We start from the raw sequence: 25,256 nt of genomic DNA, 5'->3' as shown, positions 1-25,256 counted from the left end.
GCAGCACCTGGTCTTACTCTACTAGACACTGAAGTCAAATGTCTCCTGTTTGCTGATGATCTGGTGCTGCTGTCTCCCACTAAAGAGGGTCTACAGCAGCATCTAGACCTCCTGCACAAGCTTCTGTCAGTCATGGGCCCTATCAGTTAACCCCAAAAAGACAAAAATAATGATTTTACGAAAAAGACCCAGCTGCCAAGACCAACATCATAGTTTTAAATTAGACAACATGCTCCTTGAGCACACGCAAAACTACACTTACCTTGGCATAAATATTAGTAACACAGGGAACTTTAATAAAGCTGTTAACGACCTGAAAGACAAGGCACGGAGAGCTTTTTACGCTATTAAGAGAAATATTAAAATTGACATCCCAATCAGAATCTGGATAAAAATAATCAAATCAGTAATAGAGCCCATCGCGCTCTACGGGAGTGAAGTGTGGGGTCCACTCACAAACCAAGAGTTCACTAAATGGGACAAACACCCAATAGAGACTCTGCAGAATGAACTATGCAAAGTTTTGCTCAGAGTACAGCGCAAAACCCCAAATAATGCCTGCAGAGCAGAATTAGGATTATACCCACTTATAATCACAATTCAAAAAAGGGCCATTAAATTCCATACCCACCTAAAAAATAGTGATAAACAGACCCTCCATCACAAAGCCCTGAACTACCAAGAGCTGACACCAGGAAGAAACGCCCTCGGCCAATTGGTCTTAGAGTTGACTACACAAACAACAACATGTCTGACTGAAAATAAAAATTTTGCCAGACCAAACCAAATAATTAAAACACAAAAAGAAAAATACCTAAAACATTGGACAGACGCAACAGCCCTACAAAGTAAATTGGTATGCTATTTGGCCCTAAACAGAGAATATGAATTGGCAGGATACCTCAGTACAGTGAGTGACCCTAAAATGAGAAAAGTCCTGAGCATGTACAGACTCAGTGAACACAATCTCATCATAGAGACAGGCAGACACAGACAGACCTGGCTACCACAGGAGGAGCGGCTGTGTCCCCACTGCACAGAGAATGAAGTGGAAACAGAACTGCACTTTCTAACATCCTGCCCTAAATATGCACAAATTAGGGACACTTTCTATCCCCATTTCACAACTCACCACAAAGACTTCCATCAGAAACCAAATATGGACAAACTCCCATACCTGCTAGGAGAAATCCCAGCAAGCTCAAACCTGGCTGCCAGGTATGTGAGGTCCTGTCACCAGGAAAGAGCCTCCAACGGGACAGAACTACCAACACACTCACTAAATGCCTAGAGACACTTCTATAAATATTATAAGATTGAAAATTTTTATTGCAATTTTTTTTTCTTGCTAGATTTTTTTTTTTTTTTTTGCTTCATTATTATTATTTCATTTATTTATTTTTATTGTACAGTGTTATTAATGCTTTGGCAATGTAAAGATTCCTTTCTCCATGCCAATAAAGCTAATTTGAATTTGAAATTTGAGAGAGAGAGAGAGAGAGAGAGAGAGAGAGAACGAACACTACAGTACAGTATTTCTCTCATGAATGGATAATATAGGTTACGTACCGTCAGCGATAATCAGCAGTACTGACATTAAAACACAACTCGGTGTGCGCATCTTCAAATATACAAAATAAAACAAAACTACCGTGTCTTTAAACTATAAATTAGAGAAAATACTTTTTTTTCGCTGACAGAAGGTCATGTTCTTGAAATGTTCACAGATCAGCTTTCATTTGTATGTCTAACTTTCACTTTTAAATTGTCGTACGACTGCGTCGAGTCACGTGATCTGAAATGATTAGTTTAATTCAGGTGTGTCAAACATGCGGCCCACAAAGGTGTTCAATCCGGCCCGGGGGATGATTTGAACAATAATTTGAACACTGGCCATAAATCCGAAATACGAGTTTTATTTGTCCGATCTCCATTCCGGACTTGCAAAAAACTAATTTACAATAATTTCCCTAAAATGACATTTGTGTGGAAATATTACGAAGTCGGTAAACAGGACGTTAGTTAACACGGTCACACGCATGAATAGGCTACGGATGCAGAAAAGCAAGTAAAAGTAATGAGACATCAGCAAACATAATGGCTTATTTTACAAAACATGTTCAGTGTTTTCATTCATAAAAGTAGGCTGTAATGACCCAATTAACTGATCTTGTACAGTTAAATCAAGAATAAACCACAGGTGTTAAAAACTAACACTAAAGCAGTTTATGCTTCTATAGCTGCTCCTTATTTCGGAGGCTGCATCCTCCAGAAGGTCGCATTGGAAGGTTGTATAGGTCATCAAGGATGCTTTATTTAAGAAAAGTATCCATAATAAAATTGATTGGTATTCGTGAGGTGTAAAATACTGTCATTTCTTTCTTGCTCTAGCCTGCTTTCAGTGGCTTAACTTTGGGTGGGACAGTGTGTGGGTGGGTGGGGGGTGTATTATAATTGTATTATTACAATCATAAATGCACAAAATATATTGACAGACTTCATGTGTATGATAGTTTCATCTTTACATCTACTATAATACAATATATATTGTTAGTCTCGAGTGTATTTAATAGTCAATAAATATGTGGTAGAAGTTACAGATGTTAACAGACAACAGTTGAATATGAGAATCAATCAGCGTCTGGTTTCTGAGGATCAATTCACTTTGAATTAAATGTGCTTTATCGGTATGGCCTAAACATTTAGAGAAAAATAAAAAAAGAACAATAGAATAGAATAAGAATATTGCAAAGTGTGCAAATAATACAAGGGAATATAGTGCAAAATAACAAGTTTTTATCTTTATAGAAAATTAAATGTATCATTCTTGAACAAAAGCTCTTCCTCAGAATCATGATTTAGATTAAGAGTGTGTGTAACTACATTATCTGTGTCCAGTTTGATAATCAGCTTTTTACTGGTTTAAAAATAAACAAATATACTTAAATACATCATTTATTTAATTAATTAAAACATATATGGAACATGTATTAGTAGTTTATTTGCTGATAATTGTTTGCACTGCAAATCCAAATGGCCTGTGAGCGCAACAGTGTCTTAACTTCATTTCCCATGATGCTTCATCCTGCAGTCGTCATATCCGGAAAACCGTACTGTTATAAAGTTCAGTGTGTTTAGAGCAGAGAGATGTTAATAAACTCATTTGAATAAATGCACAAGAGTCCAAATGAAGAACAAGATCAGAGTCTCGTTTTCTCAGATCATCTGGAGAGTTTGTAATTTATTCATGTCAGTGTTTTTCTCGCTGGCGACTTTAGTGCAGGTAAATGTTACTGTCAGGTTTACATACACTGGATATAAATACATTAAGAGATCATTTTCTGCTTATTTGTTTGTTTATCTTCAGATAAATGATCCAGATGCTGCTTTGTGGATGGTAGAGATTCACTTTCACATTAAATGAGAAACAACAAATAACAGGTAAGAAAGTCAAGAAGTTTTTCATGAATCAAACTGAGACGCGATGCTCCCATCTAGTGGAGTGAAGTAGAAATACATCAGAAATTACAAAACTATGACTTCTGACTTAGTGCATGCATTATTCACACACAAAACAGCACATTTGGACTGCCATAAGAGATTATATGCTATAATTTATAGTTATAAATATATTAATTATCATTTCTCCAGAGTCATTATTATGGAGGAGAACGGCTGATCTTCATGTGCTTGTCTCTTCTACATTTGGGCTCATTCTGGGCTGGAAACTTTATAAGGAGGGAATTACAGACATTTTCCAGCAAGAGGAAGGAAGGTGACAATAATTCAGAGTTTTGAACCCAGATTCAGTCACATTAGAGGAATAAAGCAGATTTATTTCAGCGGTGTAATCTTTGCTCTTAGGGAATGTTGTGGACTCCTGCTGACGGTTTTCTGGCTGCTGCTCTGCAGACATTCAGGAAGGTAAACACTTTAACATGCAGAAATGTTGTTCTGAAGGCTGTGATTCAGTATGAATGTTTTTCAGCTATATATTATGAGCATTAATATCTCTTTATGTCCTGTAGGAGTTCTGTTGGCTCCGTGAGGATCTGCACTGCTGTGGGAATCACTGTGTTTCCCTTCATCACATGGATCTATTACTACATGAACACAGAGCTGAGGAAACACTGGCCTGAACACTGTACAACTGCTCTCTGATCAGACAAACACTGAAGAAACCACATCTGAGCTCCAGATCAGCAGATCAACTCAACTTTACTGAAGATCACTGCTAATAAGAGAATCAAGAAATATTTAATAATTTAAACATTGTAGAAATACGAACTCTTCAACTCCAGTGCTGCAAACATGATGATAATGTTATTTGTCTTTGTTCTCTCAATATCCTGCATTTATCTGAATGTACATAACATTATATGTGTCGTAATGCTTTTATAATGTAGATAATGTCGTAATGAAGGATCTGATCTGCCATCTGAAGATTAAATATTCAGTGTTTCTGATTTGTTTACACTGTTGAACTCGGCTTACAGCTAGAATCAGTTTGAAAAATAAATCATCACGTATATACACAAAGTAAATGTGTTACACAATTCATCACATCCTGCATATATTTACAGCTATTTACAAAACCAGGAAAACACATTATATTAACAATGAATAACGTCATTACACTGAACTCAGCTTGATCAATGTTGGAGCTCATGAGTTTTGATCAAACCGCCAGTGTTATTTTTTTAGTGCTTTTCACAATCCATGTGGTTTCAAAGCAGAAATTTGTGCCTTAATGTCTTGATGAGTTTGAGATAAATCAGGAATAATAATTTCCTCATGTTTGTGACAGCACTGAATCAGGCTGAGTTTCCTCCTGATCTTCAGTCTTCTTCAGCGGTATTGACTCGTGTGTTTCTTCTGTTTTCTGCTGCGATCTTTTGAGTCGTCTAGATCTCACTGCCTTCTGTGTTTAGAGAAAGACGTGTCATTTAAACAGTGTCCATGAAACATCCTCATACTTTTGGAGAATCATGTAGTATGAAGTTAAAGTCTTCTGATGTTGCAAATCTCAAATCAACACAGTTTTATAAATGATACTGACCTGACAAGACTGCAGACAGTTTGTGATCTCTGTAAAGTCAGAGAAAAACAGAGAGAGAAAAGATATTAGTGGATCTGTTTGAATCTGATCATTCTCAATTAAATTGAATAAATATTCACATAAAGTAAGTTAAAAACTGAATTTAATGGCTGCCTAAAACACAGACATGGAAAGATCCCTGATATACTGTATCCCAATCAATGACCTGAACGAACCAGAGAGCAATAAACACAAAGATTGAACTACAACACACACAGACATCAACACTTCACACACATGACACAATGATGGTGACAAGCACAAAGATCTGAATAATGTTTTTATTACAGATGTGCTCCACATCTCTCAGGTCATGTGATGATCTCGTGTTGTTCAGTGTTTGAGAGGTCGTGATATAATAACGCTGTTTTCTCTATAACCATAATTCATCTTCACTACGGTCACGTACACACTGCAGCTAAATTCAGTTTCAGTTCATCTTTTAGTGTCTAATCCTGTTCTGTACACACAGTTCAGTAAAATACAGTAGTGAAAACCACATTCAACAACTGAATTAACTCCCGAAAAATGCAGGTAGTGACAACCGCATACAGTGTGAACAGAACCGAACTGAACAACTAGTTGTTGATGTGTTTTATGGTGCATTGGAGATGTGTCTCTCTTCTGTATGAGCAGTGAATCACAGGGAAAGCAGCACGAGCCTCGACTCATTAGTTTGGTCGGAAACAGCGAACAAGAACAAGCCCACAATAAAACAAAATAAATCCAAAAGATTTACCCAGGTGAAAAAAAGTACATTTCAATAATGTACTTAAAGTGCTCTATTTTTGCACACTAATTTTGTACTTATATACTAAAAATTCTCCTTTAGTACTTCTTAAGATCATCTTAAGGCATTAAGTGTACTCAACTGTGCTATTTTGAGACAGCATGAAATATGAATTAAAATGTGCTTTTAATATACTATCTCTGTATTTAAAAAATATATTTAGTTACTACTTATAGTACACTTGAACCCATAGCGTGCTACAAGTGGTAACCATAACTTAAATACAGAGATAGTATATTAAAAGCACATTTTAGTTCAAATTCATGGTGTCTCAAAATAGCACAGTTGAATACACTTAGATGTTCTTAAGATGATCTTAAGAAGTACTAAAGATGAATTTTTAGTATATTAAGTACAAAATTAGTGTGCGAAAATAGAGCACTTTAAGTACCCTATATTATAGAAATGTACTTTTTTTCACCTGGGTTATGCTGAAAACAAGACAAAAATGTCACGACTCGCATCTGCTCACTTTAATAACTCCATAAACTCAACTGCTTTATGAGCCACGCTTACACTAAAAGCCCAAAAACGCTTATAATAAGTGGACATGGAAACACAGCTCCACGACGCCTCCGTTGACTGTGATTTAGTTAAAAATGCTGAACATCACAAGTCTTTTGTCGCTGTAATATTTCAGAAGAGCGAATACCAAACATGCGAGATGCCAGAACGTTGCTATGGTTACCATGGTGTCAATCATCGCAGTTTCAAGAGCGAGTTTTATTCTTAGATTATTATGAGTCTGAGATGAACATGTCCAGATACACCAGATACAGTGAGTGTGTTTGAGTCTCTCAGTCACTGTCAATCAAACAGCAGCAAATCAACACAAACAGAGACACAATCTGTGTTAAATATGTAAATGAATCAGACTTCAGGCACTTTAACTACAGCAGAAACTAAAGGATTGATAATTTATTTAATGAATCGTGTTTGTTCTGAAGAAAGACAAATGAAACATGAGACAAGAAAACAGATGAAGATCAGCTCATGTGATGGAAATGATCTGATGGTTTGTAAGAGAAACAGTTTACACTCACTGGACGCAAATAATCCTGAAATCAGCACAGATACGGCAAAGAAACATTCAACTGGAAAGACGATGAATCTCAGATCTCCAACCGTACGATCACCATTCACTGAAAAACACGAGAATATTTGAGAAATTAAATCAGTCTATATTTGTATAATCATGATGATTTCTGCCTCAATGTGAGACGCTTCAAAATATTTCTGTATTTCACTCAAGATTAAAATGATTCTTATTAATACATGTTTAAATATATATTTACCATGAACTTTATTCTGGAAATATTGTCCTCAAAGTGTTGATTTACCTGTTTTCAGTATCAGTTCAGTTATTAGTGCAGTGGAGGTCAGTAAAATAAAACCAGCTGATCCAAACACATAAACCGGGACAAAACGATGAAAACCTGTAATGAAAGTTTAAATGTTTAATATGAAGATCAGATACACAGAAAAACATAAATATACACATTTAAAATGATTTATGAGTCTTTGATTGCTTGATTTAAGTGTTTAGTTTCTTATTAACTGTTTGTAATTAATGTGTTGTTTGATATAAATGATTTCAGCCCTTCATTCTTCTACAGATTGTGTTTATCAGTTATTCATATTTTATTACAGTGTTGAACTATGATGAATTCAACTGATAATTACAGTTAATTAATGAGATCAATCAATGTAAGTGATGAGCGTCACATTAAGTTGTTTGCATCAGAAATCAGATTTATAACTATTAAAACTAAAATAATAAAACAAAGGGACAGTTTTTTTATGTGTCTCTTCTAAACACACAAATCTGTTAATATTTCTAGTCCTGCGTGTTTAAAATCATGAAGTACTGGAGGACTTAACTGTACATGAATTCAAACGGATGGAGAAAAACATCAAACAGAGAAGATGATCAATACTGTACCTTGATCAAAATAGAAATAATAGCCCTCTGTGAACTTCATAACTGTCCAGAGTATCTGCAGGAACACCAGCACACAGCCCCATCCGATAGGATCTGTAGATTGATCAGAGTCAAATAAACAATCACTTCTCTTATATATAAAAAAGTTTCCAAGGTTTTTTTTTTTTTTCATTACAGGATTGTAGATCAGACAGTGAGAGAGAGAGAAGATGAACGACACACAGATCAGATTATATATCCTGATCATGTGATCAACTCTGTCACGACTCTGACATTTAATAACAATGAACTTTATCATGAAAACACTTTGTAAAATAAACTAATATTTAATAGATCAATGACGTGTTGTAATTGCAAACATTATTAAAATATGATCATACCTGTAGTTTTCTCCAGTGTCATGATGTAAAAACCGATCATCACTGCATTCATCACTAATGTGAAGATCATCATCACTGTTCTTCTGACTGAAAGTGAACCTGAAAGAGACGAGAGAGAGAGAATGATTTCATGACAGAAATAGAGCTGATCAGAGATCAGAGGATAAACTGAATAAAGACTCTCAATGTGAAGATGATCAGAGAAACATCTGAACTCTGATCATCATGATTCAAATCACTGAAGAATCAAATGATTCATTTCCGCTGGAGATTGAACAGAAATCAATGAACGAATCATGATTATTGATGAATGATTGACAGATGAATCAATCATGATTATTGTTGATCTGTTCATCAGTGAAGTTACTCAAAACAGTAAATACATATTAATAATTAGTGTGTGTTTGTGCTCATGGTTCATTATATTCCCTTGCTTGTGTGTAAACCTCTAGCAACCACACCAAATACCTTAGCAACCGCACAACAACACCCTAGAAACCACCCAGAATACCCTAGCAACTTTATCTCAACACACAACATCTTTATCTAATATAAACATGTTACAGTGAATCAGATCAGATCACAGTAATGTGTTTCTCATCACTGATGATCAATATAACAGAAATATTGATGCAGTTCAACAGAGATCAGATCAGAATTCATCAAATACTCACAGCCGAGTCTTCCACATCTATAAATCCATCTGTCATTCGTCATCATCAGAAACACTGGTAAAATGATAATGATGATGAATCCTAAAAACAGCAGAGAAATCATATTAATGTTGGATATCATCAGATCACAGTAAATCATAATGAACATCAGTTTCAGTGAATAATGAGTGTTTTAAAGTGACACTGGAGAAGATGAACATGTTCAAATGTGTTGATCTGAACTATCAATAAAATAAACTCAAATCATTATGAATATGAATCACCTGCTCCAGAAGATCCAAACGTGTAAAACAGGAGGATGAATTGTAAAGTAGGCAGAATATCAGAGATCATATCAGCCACGAGGCCAAATATTTCAATTATCCGTCCTTTTTTCTTTCCAATCTCTGTGACTAAAACTATAAGAGAAACATTTTCAGTTATTAAGATCTTATTTGATTCAGTTTTGAATCATTATGACACAATTTACAACAACAAACAATAAAATCAACAACAAAATCAGAAGAACTGAACAAATCATCAAATATTATAACATATATTATCAATAACAGTAATGAAGTCATTCAATAACCTTCAAAAACCCTTCATGTTTCTAATAAAAAACTATATTATGATGTTTAATGAAAAGATCAATATGTATTTCTATAATACGCTAAACTACAGCATCAGATCTGAACATTAAAACATGTTTGTATTTCAGTATCAGAATCTAGTGTGAATTCAGATTATTCCAGTCATGAAGGAAGTTCAGATCAGTGAATCTGATGAACAGTTTCTTCTCGTCACTCAGTGAGTCTCTGTTTCTGACAATAAATCACAGAAATACTTACGATAAATGATTTTGCAGAAGCAGCACAGAAACACGACTGAAAACAGGACTATAATCACGACTCTGTCAAATACAGCAAAATTCAGAAGTTTTTGCCAAGCAGTCGAAAAAAGAGCTGGAAGAAAGAAAGAGATCAAAACAAATATTATCAAATATCAATCAAACTATAAATACAGGAAGAACGACAAAACATTGAACTGAGGGGTTTATGTAAATCATCTTGTTTTACTAAACTAAACTATAAACCAGACGCTGCTGTCATTATAATCAGTGAAGATCAACACTGTGAACACAGACTGCAGATCATAAACACATTCATGATGAGGAATAATTTGTCTGTACTTTTAAACTCAGTTGAATTGAAGTGAATGTATCATGATATTTTACTGTGACAGTTGATGCAGATCGATAATCATCAGTAGATCAGATGATAATTTAATAAGATCATGAAATAAGATCTGTCATACTAACAATATTTAGATCAACTACATTCAAATTCTGACAACCACAATTTTTTCTCATCTGTTAATGTACATTTTAATGTGCTCATAAAAATAAAGGTTGATTGACATTTGTATTTGTTTACCTGAATAAACAATGATTGAGAGAACAACATATTCTGCAACATAACTGTATTTCAGAATCCATGTTTTAATCTTGCCTGTAAAACAGAAAATAATAATCACAATCACAATATCATACACAACTACACACTGAAACACATGCGCCACTAAAAAACATGATTAATAAAGCAATAATCCTGTGAAGCTCAGCTGTTATAGATTCACTGTAAACCACGGCTTCACGGGGATTTTTGCTTTTATGAAACAGTTAGTCCATAAAATATTTATTTCAGTGGTAATACTGGTGCAATAAAGCTCACATGTGTTTGTTTGTATAGAGTAATTTACAACGGCTTTGAACGAAGCTCAACCAATCAAAATCAACTGTCCATTTTATAATGTACATTTTATTCAACTTTCTTTTGGAAAACACACAAAGATTAAATGAAGTCTGAACATCTGGGTATTATGATTTATTTCCTGATCTCTAATAAATGAATCACACCTGTAAATTCATTAATATATGGAGCCGCCCAGAGTATCAGGAGAGGTCTCAGAAAATAAAGAGCACAACAACAGACCGTCTCATTCACAGATCCTGAAACACAAACAGATAATAATAGTTTCTGTATTAATAAACAAATATTAGGATGATATAAAGCACTGATATAAACAATCAGAAGTGAAACACTCACCTTCAGAAACACCCCAGAGGACAAAAGCCAGAAACATCAGAATATTTGGACAGACGACGAGAAATTTCTGAAGACGAAAGACTGTGTCTAGAGAGAAGAGACAAAATATCTCCAACTGAGTCAAATGGGTAAATGAATTTTGAATGAAATATTTGACAATTATTAAAACTACTACTATCAGTAATTACATTTTCTAACAATTGAATCAAACTCAAAATTGTGTTGGAAACAAATTTAACATTATAAATAACTAAACTATTGATTAAGAATAGAAGAATATCTTTTTCTCATCTGTTGACTTACCTAGTAGTTTCAGCACCAAATTTATATCAGCTGAAAACACAGATCTCCTTTTACTGTAAACTTTACATGTGTATTTTCCCTCATCTTCAGCTCTCAGATTGTCCAGACGGAGGGAGAAGTTTCCATGTTGAATCTGATCAGTAAAGAAATGAGCTCTATCATGATCATGGTCCTCTGCCCGACTTTCACCATCTTGATACAAAATCAGAGCCTCTCCTTTTCTTCTCCAGTCCACCTTCAGACTCTCCATTGGTAAAGCTTCATCAGAATAACTGGGCAAAACCACTGTAGATCCCAGAGGAAAAGGTGTGTAATGATGTTTCACAACGAATCCTGAAAAAAAGATGATTTTTTATTTATCAGCTCATCTGTGAAAATCATGTTAACACTCTTACAGTGAGCAGTTTTGAACATGAAATAATCACTGGATTTACCAAAGTTTGTCATGTTAGTGACATCAAGGCCTGGTGTCACAGAAAGGGCTTATTAAGCCAGGATCAGGTCTTAGTTAAACTATAGGACATTTCAAGGAGCAATGTGTAAATTTTAGGAGGATCTATTCGCATAAATGCAATATAATGTACATAACTATGTTTTCAGTGGTGTATAAAGACCTTACATAATGAACCATTATGTTTTTAGTACCTTGAAATGAGCCATTTCTATTTACATACAACGCAGGTCCTTAAATGTCAAGTGGCAATTTTGTGCCGGCATGTTTCTACAGCAGCCCTAAATGGACAAACTACAGAGCGCGTTTGCTTGACTGGCTTCTCTCTTCTGTCTCAGACGACATCTGTGTTGGCCACTGTAGCTTCTTTATATTGCAATTCACAACCTCACCGCTAGATGCAGTTAAAATTTACACACTGCACCTTTATGTATCTTTTATAAATGTGCATTTGAACAGGGGTTTTCAAACGTGTCCTGTCCCAATTCAAAGGCTCCTTAAAATGTGGCCTCAAAATGCATTTTTCATTTCCTGGGAAATGAAGGATTCAACAAATGGATCCTTTGCTGCTTTGGCTACCCCAGAATTCATTGTGCGCTGATGACAACAGGATGTTTTTCAGAGAAATTGCCAGATTACAGTTTTAAATGTAAGTAGTGGGTTTCAATTTACTCAAATATCTAATGATACAAATGTGAAAATAATTTAAAAAAAACTTTAAAGTGGTTCAAATGTTGACCTTTATCAAGATTTTTCAATGTAATATAGTTTATACTCTTTATTATGTACATAAATGGACTAAGATGAACATAATTTAGACAGGTTAGACAAGAGCAGTCCTCCGTAGGCTGGACTGTCCCATTTAACAACACTTAATCCAACCTTTGCAAACTTCAAAGTATGCAGCCTCTGAATTAGGACACAGCTTTTGTACGTCTCTCTTGTACTCAATTCAAGTCTTGCAGTCTTTACTAATGAACCAAAGAGTTGAATCAGGTGTGTTAGATGTGCAGAGCTGGACAGGTCTGAAAAACATTACGGTGTGCATCTTGAGACAATACAGTGGCGCTGGTATATTTTAAAAGATGTCAGTGCAAGTCGATTTCAGTTAAAGCAGCTCAAACATGCATTTTAGTCTGAGACTAGACTTTGTCTGTGAAACAGGGCACAAATCTTTGACAGATAATCAGAGTTTGTTCAAGGTCCTTAATAGCAGCTAAACTAAACATCCACAACCAGAACTCTTTCATTTGCTTCATTTTCTGAATTATAAATGTAAAACAGTTTGTATTTATTTTATTTTCTGTACTGTACTGTATTTGTGATACTTGAGTCTCTAAATGACTATTTTCCACACTAGTCTATAATTGTGTCTATATTAATCTCTGAACAGCATGTGTGAATAAAATGAACTGTGATTGATCACTTTACATGTCAGTCAGATGGCTCTTCATGTTTAAGAGGGAAGCTCTTTGTCAGAATAAGTGACATTATATGGTGTTATTAATAATACATTATGGCCTTTGTGGTTTAGTCAAAGTTGTAGTTATGTGAGATAGGAGACTGATTTCAAGAGTGGTACGTCACAATGATGTGCACACCAGAAGCACACAGTCAGCAGACAGGGTGATGTCTGGAATATTTGTGCAGCATTTATCATATAATCAGAGCGAAAGACCATTTCTGTCTAATGGTGGTGAATTAGTCAGGACATATTAGATGTAGACTCTGTTAAATGATAAAGCATGTCAGTATAATTAATCACTTATTAAACTGGTCTGATGACACACATCATGGCTTAACTATAATTATCAGAGACATGAGCATCTGCTGGTTAAATCCCCAAACTACAAATGAACGGACTGAGTTTATTGTGCTGAGAATAGATGTGGCTCTCAGAGGTCAAAAGCACAAAAAAAAACTTCCACAAATTTGGATTTTTTACATTATCTGCTAATGGCTTTCATATCCGTTTAATTTATTGACTTCTGCTCTTTAATGTAGTAGGAAATTATTTTCCATAGACACTAACGTCTACAAACCCAACACCACAAACCCATAATACAGCTGATAAAGCACATAAATACATGATCAGATGTAGTCGGTGCTTTTCAAAATTAATAAGACTATGTTCATAATTAATATTATATGACCAGCCCAGGCAATTACGTTTACAGTTTTACTTATCTGGAAATACTATATTTATATTGTAACTACTGATTAATTAAACTCATATTGATGAGGGCTACAACAGCAGCAGAGTTTACTTACCCAGTTTCAACTCTGTGCCGGTTGAACGCACACAATCCTGTTCCCTGTAAACTTTACATGTGTATTTTCCCTCATCTTCAGCTCTCACTTTTTTCAAATGGAGGGAGAAGTTTCCATCTTTAATCTTCTTAGTAAAGAAATGAGCTCTACCACGATAACCCTGCTGCTGTCGACTCTCGCCATCTTCATACAGATGAACCAGAGTCTCTGAGTCTCCCATTATTTTTCTCCATTCCACCTTCAGACTATTCTGTAACAAGCTTTTGTTAACCTCACAGGGCAAAACCACTGAAGATCCCAGAGGAATGACCTTACCAGTCATGAAGAACCCTATAATGGAATAGAAACATGTTTTTAATGTGGAAAAACTATTAATACAAAAGAAAAAAAAATGAGTACAAAGCTCAAAACTGATTAATTAAATTAATTAATTGATTTGGTTTAATTTCCAAAATACAACAACAACAAACAAATTCCTTTTATTTTGTCAGTTTTGTCATTTTAAGCATCCTATCCAAGTTTCAAACAGATTTTAGAGGCACTGAATGAAAACATTTACGGTACTGTAATATAAAGTCTTCAAATTAGAAAAAAAAAAGTTAAATTACCATATACTGCACACCTGTGATAACGTGCATTTGTTGCTTTAAGGATTTATTTCTACTTGATTTAACCTACAAAAAAATACTTTTGTTGCTGTAACCTAATGTAGTCAGGTTAATTCAGTCATATTAAATAATACATTTGCTTTGATAAAAATTGTTAATTTAGATTTTACAACATGAAGCAGATTTTAGATCACCTGACAAAACATTTTTATAGTGTATAAATGATATTTTATCAAAATATGTGCTCAGTGAAGCTCTGGCCATACAGGTCTATGGTTGTTCTGACAGTAGAGTTGATACTCTCAATACTGTAAACACTGTAAGAATGTAATATATACAATAATCCCATTTTGTTCTTCCAGTAACTGAACAGATGATTTTTGTCATCTTCACTCTGATGAGCCTCTTGTACAGTAATGCAACTATCATGATTGTAAACAGAGTGAGCGCTCACTATATAGAAACTCTTGATAATATCTGAATATATTTGTAATCCTGAATATATAGATACAGCTCTGATTATATAAATCCTGAATATATAGTTATAATATATTAAGATTTAGAACTGCATATTCAGGATTCACATTTATATATTCAGAATTATAACTACATTCAGGATTACACACACTTTGAATATATGGCAATCAGTTGTGAATAACGTGGCAAACTGACTGTAACATGAATTCATTGAGTTTTCCTGCACTGATTTAGTGAGATACTTCACTAAACCATCTGAAAACCAGAACTGCACTGTATATTAAAATGGATTGATTAACTAAGATTGGTTTGATTAAATTGTAGTTAAACGTATAAAAATTAGTCAAGTTTGATTTTTTTTTTTAATCTGTTTACTTACTCAGAACCAAATGTGTTGTGGCTGAAAACACACAGTTCCTCTTGCTGTAAACTCTACATGTGTATTTTCCCTCATCTCCAGCTCTCAGATTGTCCAGACGGAGGGAAACGTTTCCATGTTTAATGTGTTCAGTGAAGAAATGAGCTCTATCATGATAATCTTTGTGCTGTTTCTCTGCTCGACTCTCTCCATCTTGATACAGATGAACCAGAGTCCTTGAGATTCTTCTTGTTCTTCTCCATTCCACCTTCAGATCTTCAGTTAGTAAGTTTGGAGGAACATGACAGGGCAAAACTACTGAACCTCCCAAATGAACTTTACTGTTATAAGAATTTTTCACAATCAAACCTGAAAAGAAAAAGACATTTAATTTCTAATGTGAAATACCAGCCTGATCTCACAATCAAAACGTACATATTTAGACGTAAATTAAAACTGTCCAATGTATGTGCCTTTATGTATTTACAGTGTCTTTTATGTATTATCTGGACATAATTACAGGTTCGATACGTATCTAAATTTACGTTAAAAGAACCTCGAATACGTACAGATAGAACGTGTTCTCTGACCAGTCAATTATCCATAGAAATTTGCTCATGAAGCTGCTTTTCAATGCTTATCTGCTTAATTTATGTTAAAAACTTATTTTGTTATGAAGCCTTATGAAATATTAACGATAAATGTTGTGATTCCGTTGCTATGATTTAAAATTTTATTTTCTCAGATCACACTTTTTTTGACACTATGGCGCATAACGATAAAGAATTAAACAAACTTCTCAGAAAAGGACGCACTATTGCTGCATCCCTCGGAAACGTTTATGATCGCACCCAAATGGATGCTGTCGTTAAAGAAGGCCACACTGACCCTGCCAAAATGAACCTGGATCAATGCATCAAACAAGGTCAAACAGTTATTAAAAGTCTTGACAATGAGAGTTCAATAAATAATCTGGATCATCTTTTACAAGAGTCCATCGAGCTGTTTGGACAACCAAACCAAAATGGCCCAAAGGTTAGTCTTTTTGTACATCCAAACTTTACGGCAATCATTATATAACATTAGACTGAAAATTATGAAATATGGGTGGAACAACGGATATCATTTATTTAAAAATATTGTATTATGTTATTCATTTTAAGATTACGACATTCATAATCCTATTAATCTTGAAGTGCAAAACAAAGTGTCAAGTTTTTGTAACAGAACATGAAACATTAGAGTCTCAATGATGCACAGATATAGTTTAATGTTTGAAATTTGCAGGCAAAGAAGAAAAAAAGGACGTCCAGTGGTAAAATCAGATATAAAATCAGAGAGAAGTCACGTCCAAAACAAGCAATGCCTTCTACTTCACATGGTAAGGTTTTGTTGACCTAAACGATAATTTATTGTATTGTGAAGCATTAGTTTTGAAATGCGATGTTTTGACTCACTTTTACATGCATTAATCAGATTCAAGAGTTAAATCAAGGCCATGTCTAAAGCCAACAGAATTTCATCATGACCAGGCTCCAGATCATGGTTAGTCATAATTAAGATTATTACCTTTTAACATTTATTATTTTGTTGTTGTTAATTCCTGTTTATTTATTTATTTATTTTTTTTGCATATAAATAACTATATATTTTTATGATGTACTACAATAAGATGCAGTTGCCCCACATGATTAAGATTTATGACACTGCTATAAAAATAGTGTCCACAAATGCTTTGTTTAAGCATTAAAATGACCTTTTTTCACATTAGATCAACTGTGCCTGACATTGCAACAAAAAGCAATGCTCTGTTGTAAACTTACGAGCAGCACTGCATCATTAGATGGGACTATTTTGCATAATTTTGACTTTTTCCTTGAACTTTTTCTTTTCTCCGGGTTGTGACAGATTCTCTTCTAAATGAGCTGCAAGACCTCCTGTCAGCTGCTAGCTTTAACATTCATTCTGAGACTACCCCACACTTAGCATCACTGCACTGGGGCACAAGGACAGCAGCTTCATCAGAGAGATGGAGGGAGGAGAGACCCTCCTTAATCATCAATAAGTTTATAACAGAGCATAGCAAGGTACGGCAGTGTTCGGAGTGCAAGGCAAAGGTGGCAGTGGTCAAATGCAAAGACTGTTTGCCTCATCAGTATATGTGCATCGACTGTGACCTCGCTATACACAGTAAACAAGTATTCCACAATAGAAGCACCATGATTTCAGGGTTCCACAAGGCTGTTCCTCCCACCACAGTGGTGAAGCAGGACTCTGATGGGCAATACTTTCACCATCATGAAGGTACTGTTATATTTATTTTATTATTATTATTTATTGATTATATTGATCATAAATAATATTGATGATTATTTATTTATCGCTCTGTGCTTTGATTTGGATGTGGAACAGAGGCCATCTCTTCTCTAATATCTATGTTATCTTCTGATGTTCCAAGTAAATGACATGTGTTGTAAAAGGTCTGAAGAGCTAGTTTTAGACTATGTTTGATTTTCCACTGCTATAGAAAGCTAAACTAAAATCATATCTGTGTGTGAAATGTGCTATACAAATAAACTTATCTAATAACAAGCACAAACTGTTAAAAATAATTTGACATGCATCCAAAAAGGTTTCTGTCCTACAGCATTTTTTCTACTTTACCACAGTAAAGATTGTGAATATAATAGGCCTAATTAAAAGAAAATCAACTTTTATAATCCCCTGCGAAAATGAGTGTGACATGAGTCACACCATGAGACACCATGTCAATGGAATAGCTAATGGGATATTGTTAAATATGCTACTGATAATCAGGTGAACGTAACACAAATCCGACAAAGGTTAAATTTATTGGCTCATGTACCTCCAACGTTTCTATGGCTGTGATGTAACATTTAATTGCTAACCTAATACAGTACAGAAATACAGTATATGTGAAGTCTGTTTTGGCTGATTCAGTCACATGTTCAGCACGAAATACAGGTGCAAATGGGGCCAATTTTTTGTGATCAGATTATTGGGACATTATTGGGTCAAACACATGACCATAAACATTTATAAACACTAATGTGGCATTTACACTGACAGTGATATACTATAAATCACTGGAGATCCCAGAGTAATCACTGGAGATCCCAGAGTCTCTGTGCTTTTGGTTTTTGGTATTTCTATGGTACAGAACTGCATCACATGTCGGATCACTATCTGCACTCTCTCCTAATTTGAGCTCCAAAGACATTAAGCATGATCCATACATAAAAACTATCCAGTTCAAAAGAGTCAGTCAAGCTTCCATCACTAATTCAGCAGACACTATTTAAAGGTGACTTGACTTATTTCTATGCAGATATTGGGCATCTACATCTAATCTATCTGTACCTGGAGAGATCTGTCTGTTTCCATTCATCTCAATTTCTGTTGCTCAGCTGCACAAAGGTCATGATTAGAAATCAGCACTCTTTTCTCATATGCTCATTTATGCTGTAAATGTGATGTAACTAATGAATCTAGAGTTATTATATTCGTATACCTTTATCAGGTGATCTGCAGTAGATCAGACAGCAGAGCAGAAGTGCAGATCCAGATGCAGAAATACAGAGAATCAACACCATTATGTGTAAAACTGAGAAACCTGTGAAACACAGACAGTTATTGGACAATGTTATTATTGTGAAATTCCCTGTATATAGTGTAAAAATTTGTGCTCAAAATATTATCAAGTAGGGACACACACACACACACACACACACACACACACACACACACACACATGGTTTCGTTATCTTTTTGGGGACTCTCCATATACTGTACAAACTGTATATTGTATCCCCCTACACTAACCCTATACCCCTAAACCTACCCATCACAGAAAACTTTCTGCATTACATTTTCAAAAAAACATAATTCAGTATGTTTGTTATACTGTTTCTCTCGTTAGGGTTAGGTTAGACTAGAGGCCCACAGCTAGATCCCTGTCAGTTCACATACAAACACCAGAAAGGCACTGATGATGCAGTCAACATTACAGTCACCCAGTAACTAAACACCTTGAGAATCATAAGGCCTATGCCAGACTGTTGTTTAGCCTCATGATCTCTTGAAAACACCGCAGCGGATGAATGTCAAACATTCATTATTAAGTGGTTCCACTCATTTCTGACCAATCGCAGTCAGTAGTTCAGGGTGAACACGACGTTCCTTTGACCATCAGCACTGGCGCCATTACACGGTTAGCACAGAGAGCCATGAAAGTCAGCATCCCACACTTCAGGCTGTCTTTGATGAAACACTCATCAGACAGGCCCAAAAAATGATCTCAGATCCCACCCATGTCCTTCACCCTGAGTACCTGCTTATTCCCTCAGAAAACGTCCCCCAGTGCAGGCTCAACCGCTTTAAGATCTCCTTCATCCTCCTGTCCATCAAAGCCCTAAATGACATGTCAGCCTGAGGTTTACCCCTATAACGCTGTTTTTAATTGTAACCATAAACCTGTATATTTTGAGATTTTTCTTTTTGAATTTAATCATTATGATTATTACAGGTGTGTTGTACAACCGGGCAGTGTGAAGTTGGTTAGTTGATGTGTATGTACTGTAGGTTTTGTGTGTGTGTGTATGTGTACTGTATGTATATATTATGTTACTTATTTAAACAGCAGTCACTGGATTGTATGTATCCAAGACAAATTTCCTTCGGGACAATAAAAGTCTATCCTATCCTATGAGAGCAGGCCTGACCCTTCTTGTAGTCTTGAGGAGAGCTATTTCCTACTTTTATGGATTTTATTATTGACACACATGTTTTAATTGGTGTTTTAATCTTTGATGGTTTGTGTTAGAACAATAAAATTGTGATATTTTGATAAACTACGTTTGATGTTTTTGATCAAGTATTGTGATTTGTGGAGGGCTCCTCTTGCTTAAATATATGATTTATAAGCTGTTTTCCTTTTGGGGACCAAAAAATGTCCCAACAAGGACTTCATAACACATTCACATCCTGCATGCCTTTGAACAGCACAGGCTCATTAGATAAACGTACCTGTGGCAACATTTGTGTAAAATGACATTACATTGTGCCTGGCACATTTTGTGACAGATTCAAGGTGTCCAATGAGTGTTCAGTTTTATCTAAAACAGATGAATGTGAATCTGGAGATGTTTTATACGTTGGTTTTTGTACACAGTTCTAAAATTAAAATGTCTGGTGAGTGTTTTAAAATAACGCACACCTACACTAAACCCTAAACCTACCCAACAGTGTTAACAAAAGCAAATGTGAAAAAAAAAATGCAATTGCTGAGTCAACCAAGCCATTTTAGTTTGTTTCTACAAGTCTTTGAGCTCTTTTGTCGTAACTCATGTATCACGGGACTCGTACCCGAGCGCTCCACATCACAAGTACAGTTCTGTACCAGTTGAGCTCAGAGCAAGTTTAGTATGTCAGAAAAGCCAAACATATGGAGCTGGTTATGTGATGCAATCTCCAAAATATATTAGTTTACAAAACATGCATTATGGTAAATGTTTTGAGGTCATAATATTTTGCAAAGAGCTGAAAAGTCTTGATTAATCCATAATATGGCCCTGCAATCATAATTTTGCATGAAAAGGATGTTCATTTCTGTTAGAAACTGCAGTGTGTATTGATGTGTATTTTGCGTTTTGCAAAAAAGTTGCCACAGGTAAGTTTTTCCAATGAGACTGTGTGGAGTAAACCTGAACACCCAGAAGAAAACCCACACTGACACAGGGAGAACATGCAAACTCCACACAGAAAGGACTCCTGACTCAGCCTGGGCTTGATACGGGGTCTTTCTTGCTGTGAGGACACAGTGCTATCCACCGTGCTCCCTAATAATATGCTGTGGGGTTTATCTGAACCACACACACATTGGGTTTTCCTGTCTGATGGGGGACATAATGGTTTATATACTGTACAAACTGTATATTCTGTCCCCTAACCCTAAACATACCCATCACAGAAACTTTCTGCATTTTTACATTTAAAAAAGATTATTATATGATTTATAAGCTTGTTTTCTCATGGGGACCTAAAAATGAACCCATAAGGTCAAAAATGTACGGTTATTACTATACTTGTGGGGACTTTTGGTAAAACAGGACCACACACACACACGCACACACACACACACACACACACATACATTTATTTAGTCAAAAGTGGATATTCCATAAGGTTTTATAGCTGTTTTACATTGGTAGTCTTTTTTTTTTTTTGACTTTTATATCTAAAGCAATAACTGGAATGATGAGTGTTAGGTGTGTGTGATCAGTGCTCGGGTGACAGTTAAGGCTGAGTGAGTGAGGGAGAGCCTGGCATGATTGTGAAAACATTATTGTATTACTTTTTCCTTTCTTTCCACAGTCACCACACATTTCTCAATACTTCAGTCACTTGGTGGCCAGGAGAGGGAGGATGAGGACAGCGACCAGTGAAGTATGGCAGTATGAGTGCAATGTGTGATGTCAATCCTATTTCTTTTTTTCAGTTTTTATTTTTTATTTTTTTTATTTCTTTTTACACAGTTGTATTCTGATAGCTAGAGAAAAAAAAAAAAAAAAAAAAAAAAAAACAGTACAGTAACCATTGTCAATGAAGGACTGGACTAAGACTGAAAGGTGGACATGAGGGATATTTCAATGGTCCTCTGCCATAGTGACAAAACATCTAAACATTTTGACTTGCAGTGCTTACACAATGCCAAAGGGACGAAGCATTTTGGGGGCACTGACTGTTTAAATGAGAAGGAAATTTAGTTTTGACACATGAGTGAACTGTTTTAGGAGAGGTATGAGCTTTTTCAGGTGAACCATGGTGTTGTGCCGAACTATCCACGTTACTTTGGCAAAAGCACCAAGAGTGTTGAGAATGTACGGTCTGTTTCAAGAAATGAGCCAAAACAATTGAGAAGGATCTTTACCATTTCTGTGGCACTGACTCATTATTTGGTAAAGGAATTTAGTTTTTAAACATGAGTGAACAGTTTTGGGAGAGATATGAGCTTTTGCAAGTGAGCTAAAGTGTTGTGCTGAACTGTAAGACTGTTTTGCCAAATGATCTTAGAGTTTTGAGAATGTAATATCTGTTTCAAGAAATGAGCCAAACCAATGGAGAAAAACTGTAATGTCTTTTGATGTTGCAAAATCTTATGTTGGTAACATTTGTTTTTTCGTTAAATCCCAAGAATAATAATAGAGTTATTCATACTCTTTCCCAAAGAGAAATTGTTACTGTACTTTATGTTTTGTGTCATTGGATTTAGAGGAAAGTGTGGTTACAGAAATATCAGCTTAGAAATGAGATTAAAGTTTCTTATAAACTTTACAACTATGTTACACTATGTTACACTATGGTTATATGGTGTTGGGTTCAAAAATTTATCAACGAAAATATTCAATGTTCAAAATCTCTTTCACTCTTGTGGGAAAACGTACACTTTGGCTTTACTGACTATTCTGATCAAGAAGAACAGAGCTTTTACCTAAATACATTTACTTATATTGTTAACCAAATTTCACATTCATAAGTGCAAATTTACCAATAAGAAACCAAATTTTATGATTTTGTTGACTGAAATATCTATATACATTGACAGTATCAGAAAAAACAAGAAAGCTTTATATATAACTTTATATATATATAAAAAAATTAAAATGTTATATAAAACTATATATATATATATATATATATATATATATATATATATATATATATATATATATGTCACGGCTACACAACCGGCACCTTCAGACACGGACACTTACGCCACGCCCACTCGTTCACAATCACCTGAATACTGAACACCTGTGCATCATCACCAGAGCCACATATAAGCACACCAGTTCCATTCACTCATTGTCTGGTCTTGCACCGATCCCTACACGTCACTCGATCTCGTCTTACCTGAACATTATACCTACTGTTGTCTTCATCGTCTTCATCTCCAGTCCTGAGTCCTCCGTCTTCATCTGTGTCACCTTCGTCATCTGCCAAGGAAAGTTATCACTGTTATACCTATTGTCAGTTCTACGTGTCAAGATTCTCTACCTGTGTCATCACCTGTGTCTGAAACCTCTGTTAATAAACACTGTTACACTATACCTCCTCTGTGTCCTCGTCTGTGTCTGACAGAAGACCAGACCAAATGCAGAGCTCTTCAGACACAGGCGGGGACCGCACAGCGGATCCCTTCCTGGCACTGGTCAACGCTGTACGGTCCTCACTCCTTCAAAATACCACAACCACCGCACCGTCATCATCAACACCCACTCCACCGATCACTTCTTCAGCTGCCCCTGCGAGTCCCATGGCCAAACCAGCGACATACAGCGGCGCGGCGGAGGATTGCAGCGGGTTCCTACTACAATGCTCTCTTTACTTGGAAGCCAATACTCATCTATTCACTACCGAAAGAAGCCGGGTGGCATTCATCATCAATCTACTATCAGGTAAAGCCCTGCAATGGGCCCAATCATTATGGGAAGCTAATTCTGCGATCCTTGGTTCCGTGTCCTCATTCTGTTCCCAGTTAAAGGAAGTCTTCGGCCAGCAGACAGCTGACTTATCCATTCACGATCAGCTATTCAACATTCGACAAGAAAGGAACGAGACTGTGAGTTCATATGCCGTGCGCTTCCGCACCCTCGCCTATATCAGCGGCTGGAATGAGACCGCTCTCCTCACAACCTTTCGTCATGGATTACGCGAAGAAGTTCAACAATTGATCGTGGTATATGAAGATTCCCTGGGATTAGAGAGTTTGATCCAAAAAACTATCCGGGTCTCCCAACGACTCGCTGCTTGCACTCACACCGCTCCCGCTGTAAATTCTCCGCCCGTCTCACCATCTGTCGCGCCTCCAGCACCTGAACCCATGCAAGTTGATACATACCATCTCACCACCTCAGAACGACAACGCCGCATCAACTTAAGGTTGTGCTTGTATTGTGGGGGAGATGGACATCAACTACCCACCTGTCCAGTTCGACCTCCTCGTCCAGCGGTGAGTACCATCCAACTACCTCCTCAAACAGCACGCTTAACTAAAACCTGGGTGAACCTAAGACATTGTCAATCTTCTGTTTCAGTACAAGCCCTCCTCGACTCCGGGTCGGCGGGGAACTTCATCAGCCAACAAACCCTCAATCTCCTGAATGCCAAACGTCAACGCAGCCCCGTCGACCTGAAAATAACGACCATACAGGGAAAACCGCTGGGCCGAGGTCATGTCCGTTACTTCTCCCCACACTCATCCTCCGCGTCGGTCACTTGCATGTGGAGGACATCACATTTATGGTGCTGGAGGAGTCAACCGCTGACATTATCCTGGGACGCCCATGGTTAAACCAACACCAACCTTACATCCATTGGCCAACGGGTGAAATCCTCAAGTGGGGTAAGGACTGCCATGAACACTGCATCACCTTACCTGTAAAAGTTCTTCAATCATCCTCTTCATCCAGAAAACCACCACTACCGGTCCAATCCACCTCAGTTGAAAGTCCAGAAACCCAAGTCCAAGTAACCATTCCTCCAGCTTATCGGGCGTTCCAGGATGTCTTCAGTAAGCGGTTGGCAACCCAACTTCCACCTCATCGGCCATGGGACTGCGCCATCGACCTCCTGCCTGGGGCTACGTTACCTAAGGGACGAGTATATCCATTGTCCATCCCGGAGCAGAAGGCCATGGAGGAGTACGTTCGAGAAGCCCTTAAGCAGGAATTCATACGACCATCGACTTCCCCTGCCGCGTCGAGTTTCTTCTTCGTGGCCAAGAAGGACGGAGGCT

The 25,256-nt window shown here is 36.3% G+C and overlaps 1 protein-coding gene and 1 pseudogene across 2 annotated transcripts in view; one reads left to right on the top strand and one right to left on the bottom strand.

Annotated features, from left to right (window-relative positions):
- Positions 1–3,095: 3,095 nt before the first annotated feature.
- LOC125280016 lies at positions 3,096–4,539 on the top strand (annotated as a pseudogene).
- A 144-nt stretch (positions 4,540–4,683) lies between these two features.
- Positions 4,684–25,256, bottom strand: part of LOC125279949 — a 40,405-nt gene continuing 19,832 nt past the window's right edge. Inside the window, exons 4-19 of one of the 2 annotated variants that reach the window (XM_048210182.1) lie at positions 18,972–19,073; positions 15,461–15,808; positions 13,997–14,326; positions 11,275–11,607; positions 10,972–11,058; positions 10,782–10,874; positions 10,300–10,374; positions 9,715–9,828; positions 9,148–9,282; positions 8,885–8,965; positions 8,211–8,309; positions 7,831–7,923; positions 7,229–7,324; positions 6,932–7,030; positions 5,060–5,088; positions 4,684–4,921 (exon numbers count right to left, since the gene is read on the bottom strand). In XM_048210182.1, the coding sequence (XP_048066139.1) occupies positions 4,793–4,921; positions 5,060–5,088; positions 6,932–7,030; positions 7,229–7,324; positions 7,831–7,923; positions 8,211–8,309; positions 8,885–8,965; positions 9,148–9,282; positions 9,715–9,828; positions 10,300–10,374; positions 10,782–10,874; positions 10,972–11,058; positions 11,275–11,607; positions 13,997–14,326; positions 15,461–15,808; positions 18,972–19,073 (2,243 nt within the window). In that variant the 3' untranslated portion in view covers positions 4,684–4,792. Of the gene's footprint in view, positions 4,922–5,059; positions 5,089–6,931; positions 7,031–7,183; positions 7,325–7,830; positions 7,924–8,210; positions 8,310–8,884; positions 8,966–9,147; positions 9,283–9,714; positions 9,829–10,299; positions 10,375–10,781; positions 10,875–10,971; positions 11,059–11,274; positions 11,608–13,996; positions 14,327–15,460; positions 15,809–18,971; positions 19,074–25,256 lie in introns of those variants that run through there. The other variant, XR_007187478.1, reaches the window with a different exon arrangement.

Source organism: Megalobrama amblycephala, linkage group LG1 (genome assembly GCF_018812025.1).
Source record: "Megalobrama amblycephala isolate DHTTF-2021 linkage group LG1, ASM1881202v1, whole genome shotgun sequence".
NCBI classification, from domain to species: Eukaryota; Metazoa; Chordata; class Actinopteri; order Cypriniformes; family Xenocyprididae; genus Megalobrama; species Megalobrama amblycephala.
Note: the sequence above shows the minus strand (reverse complement) of the source record. Positions and strands in the feature narration are given on the sequence as shown.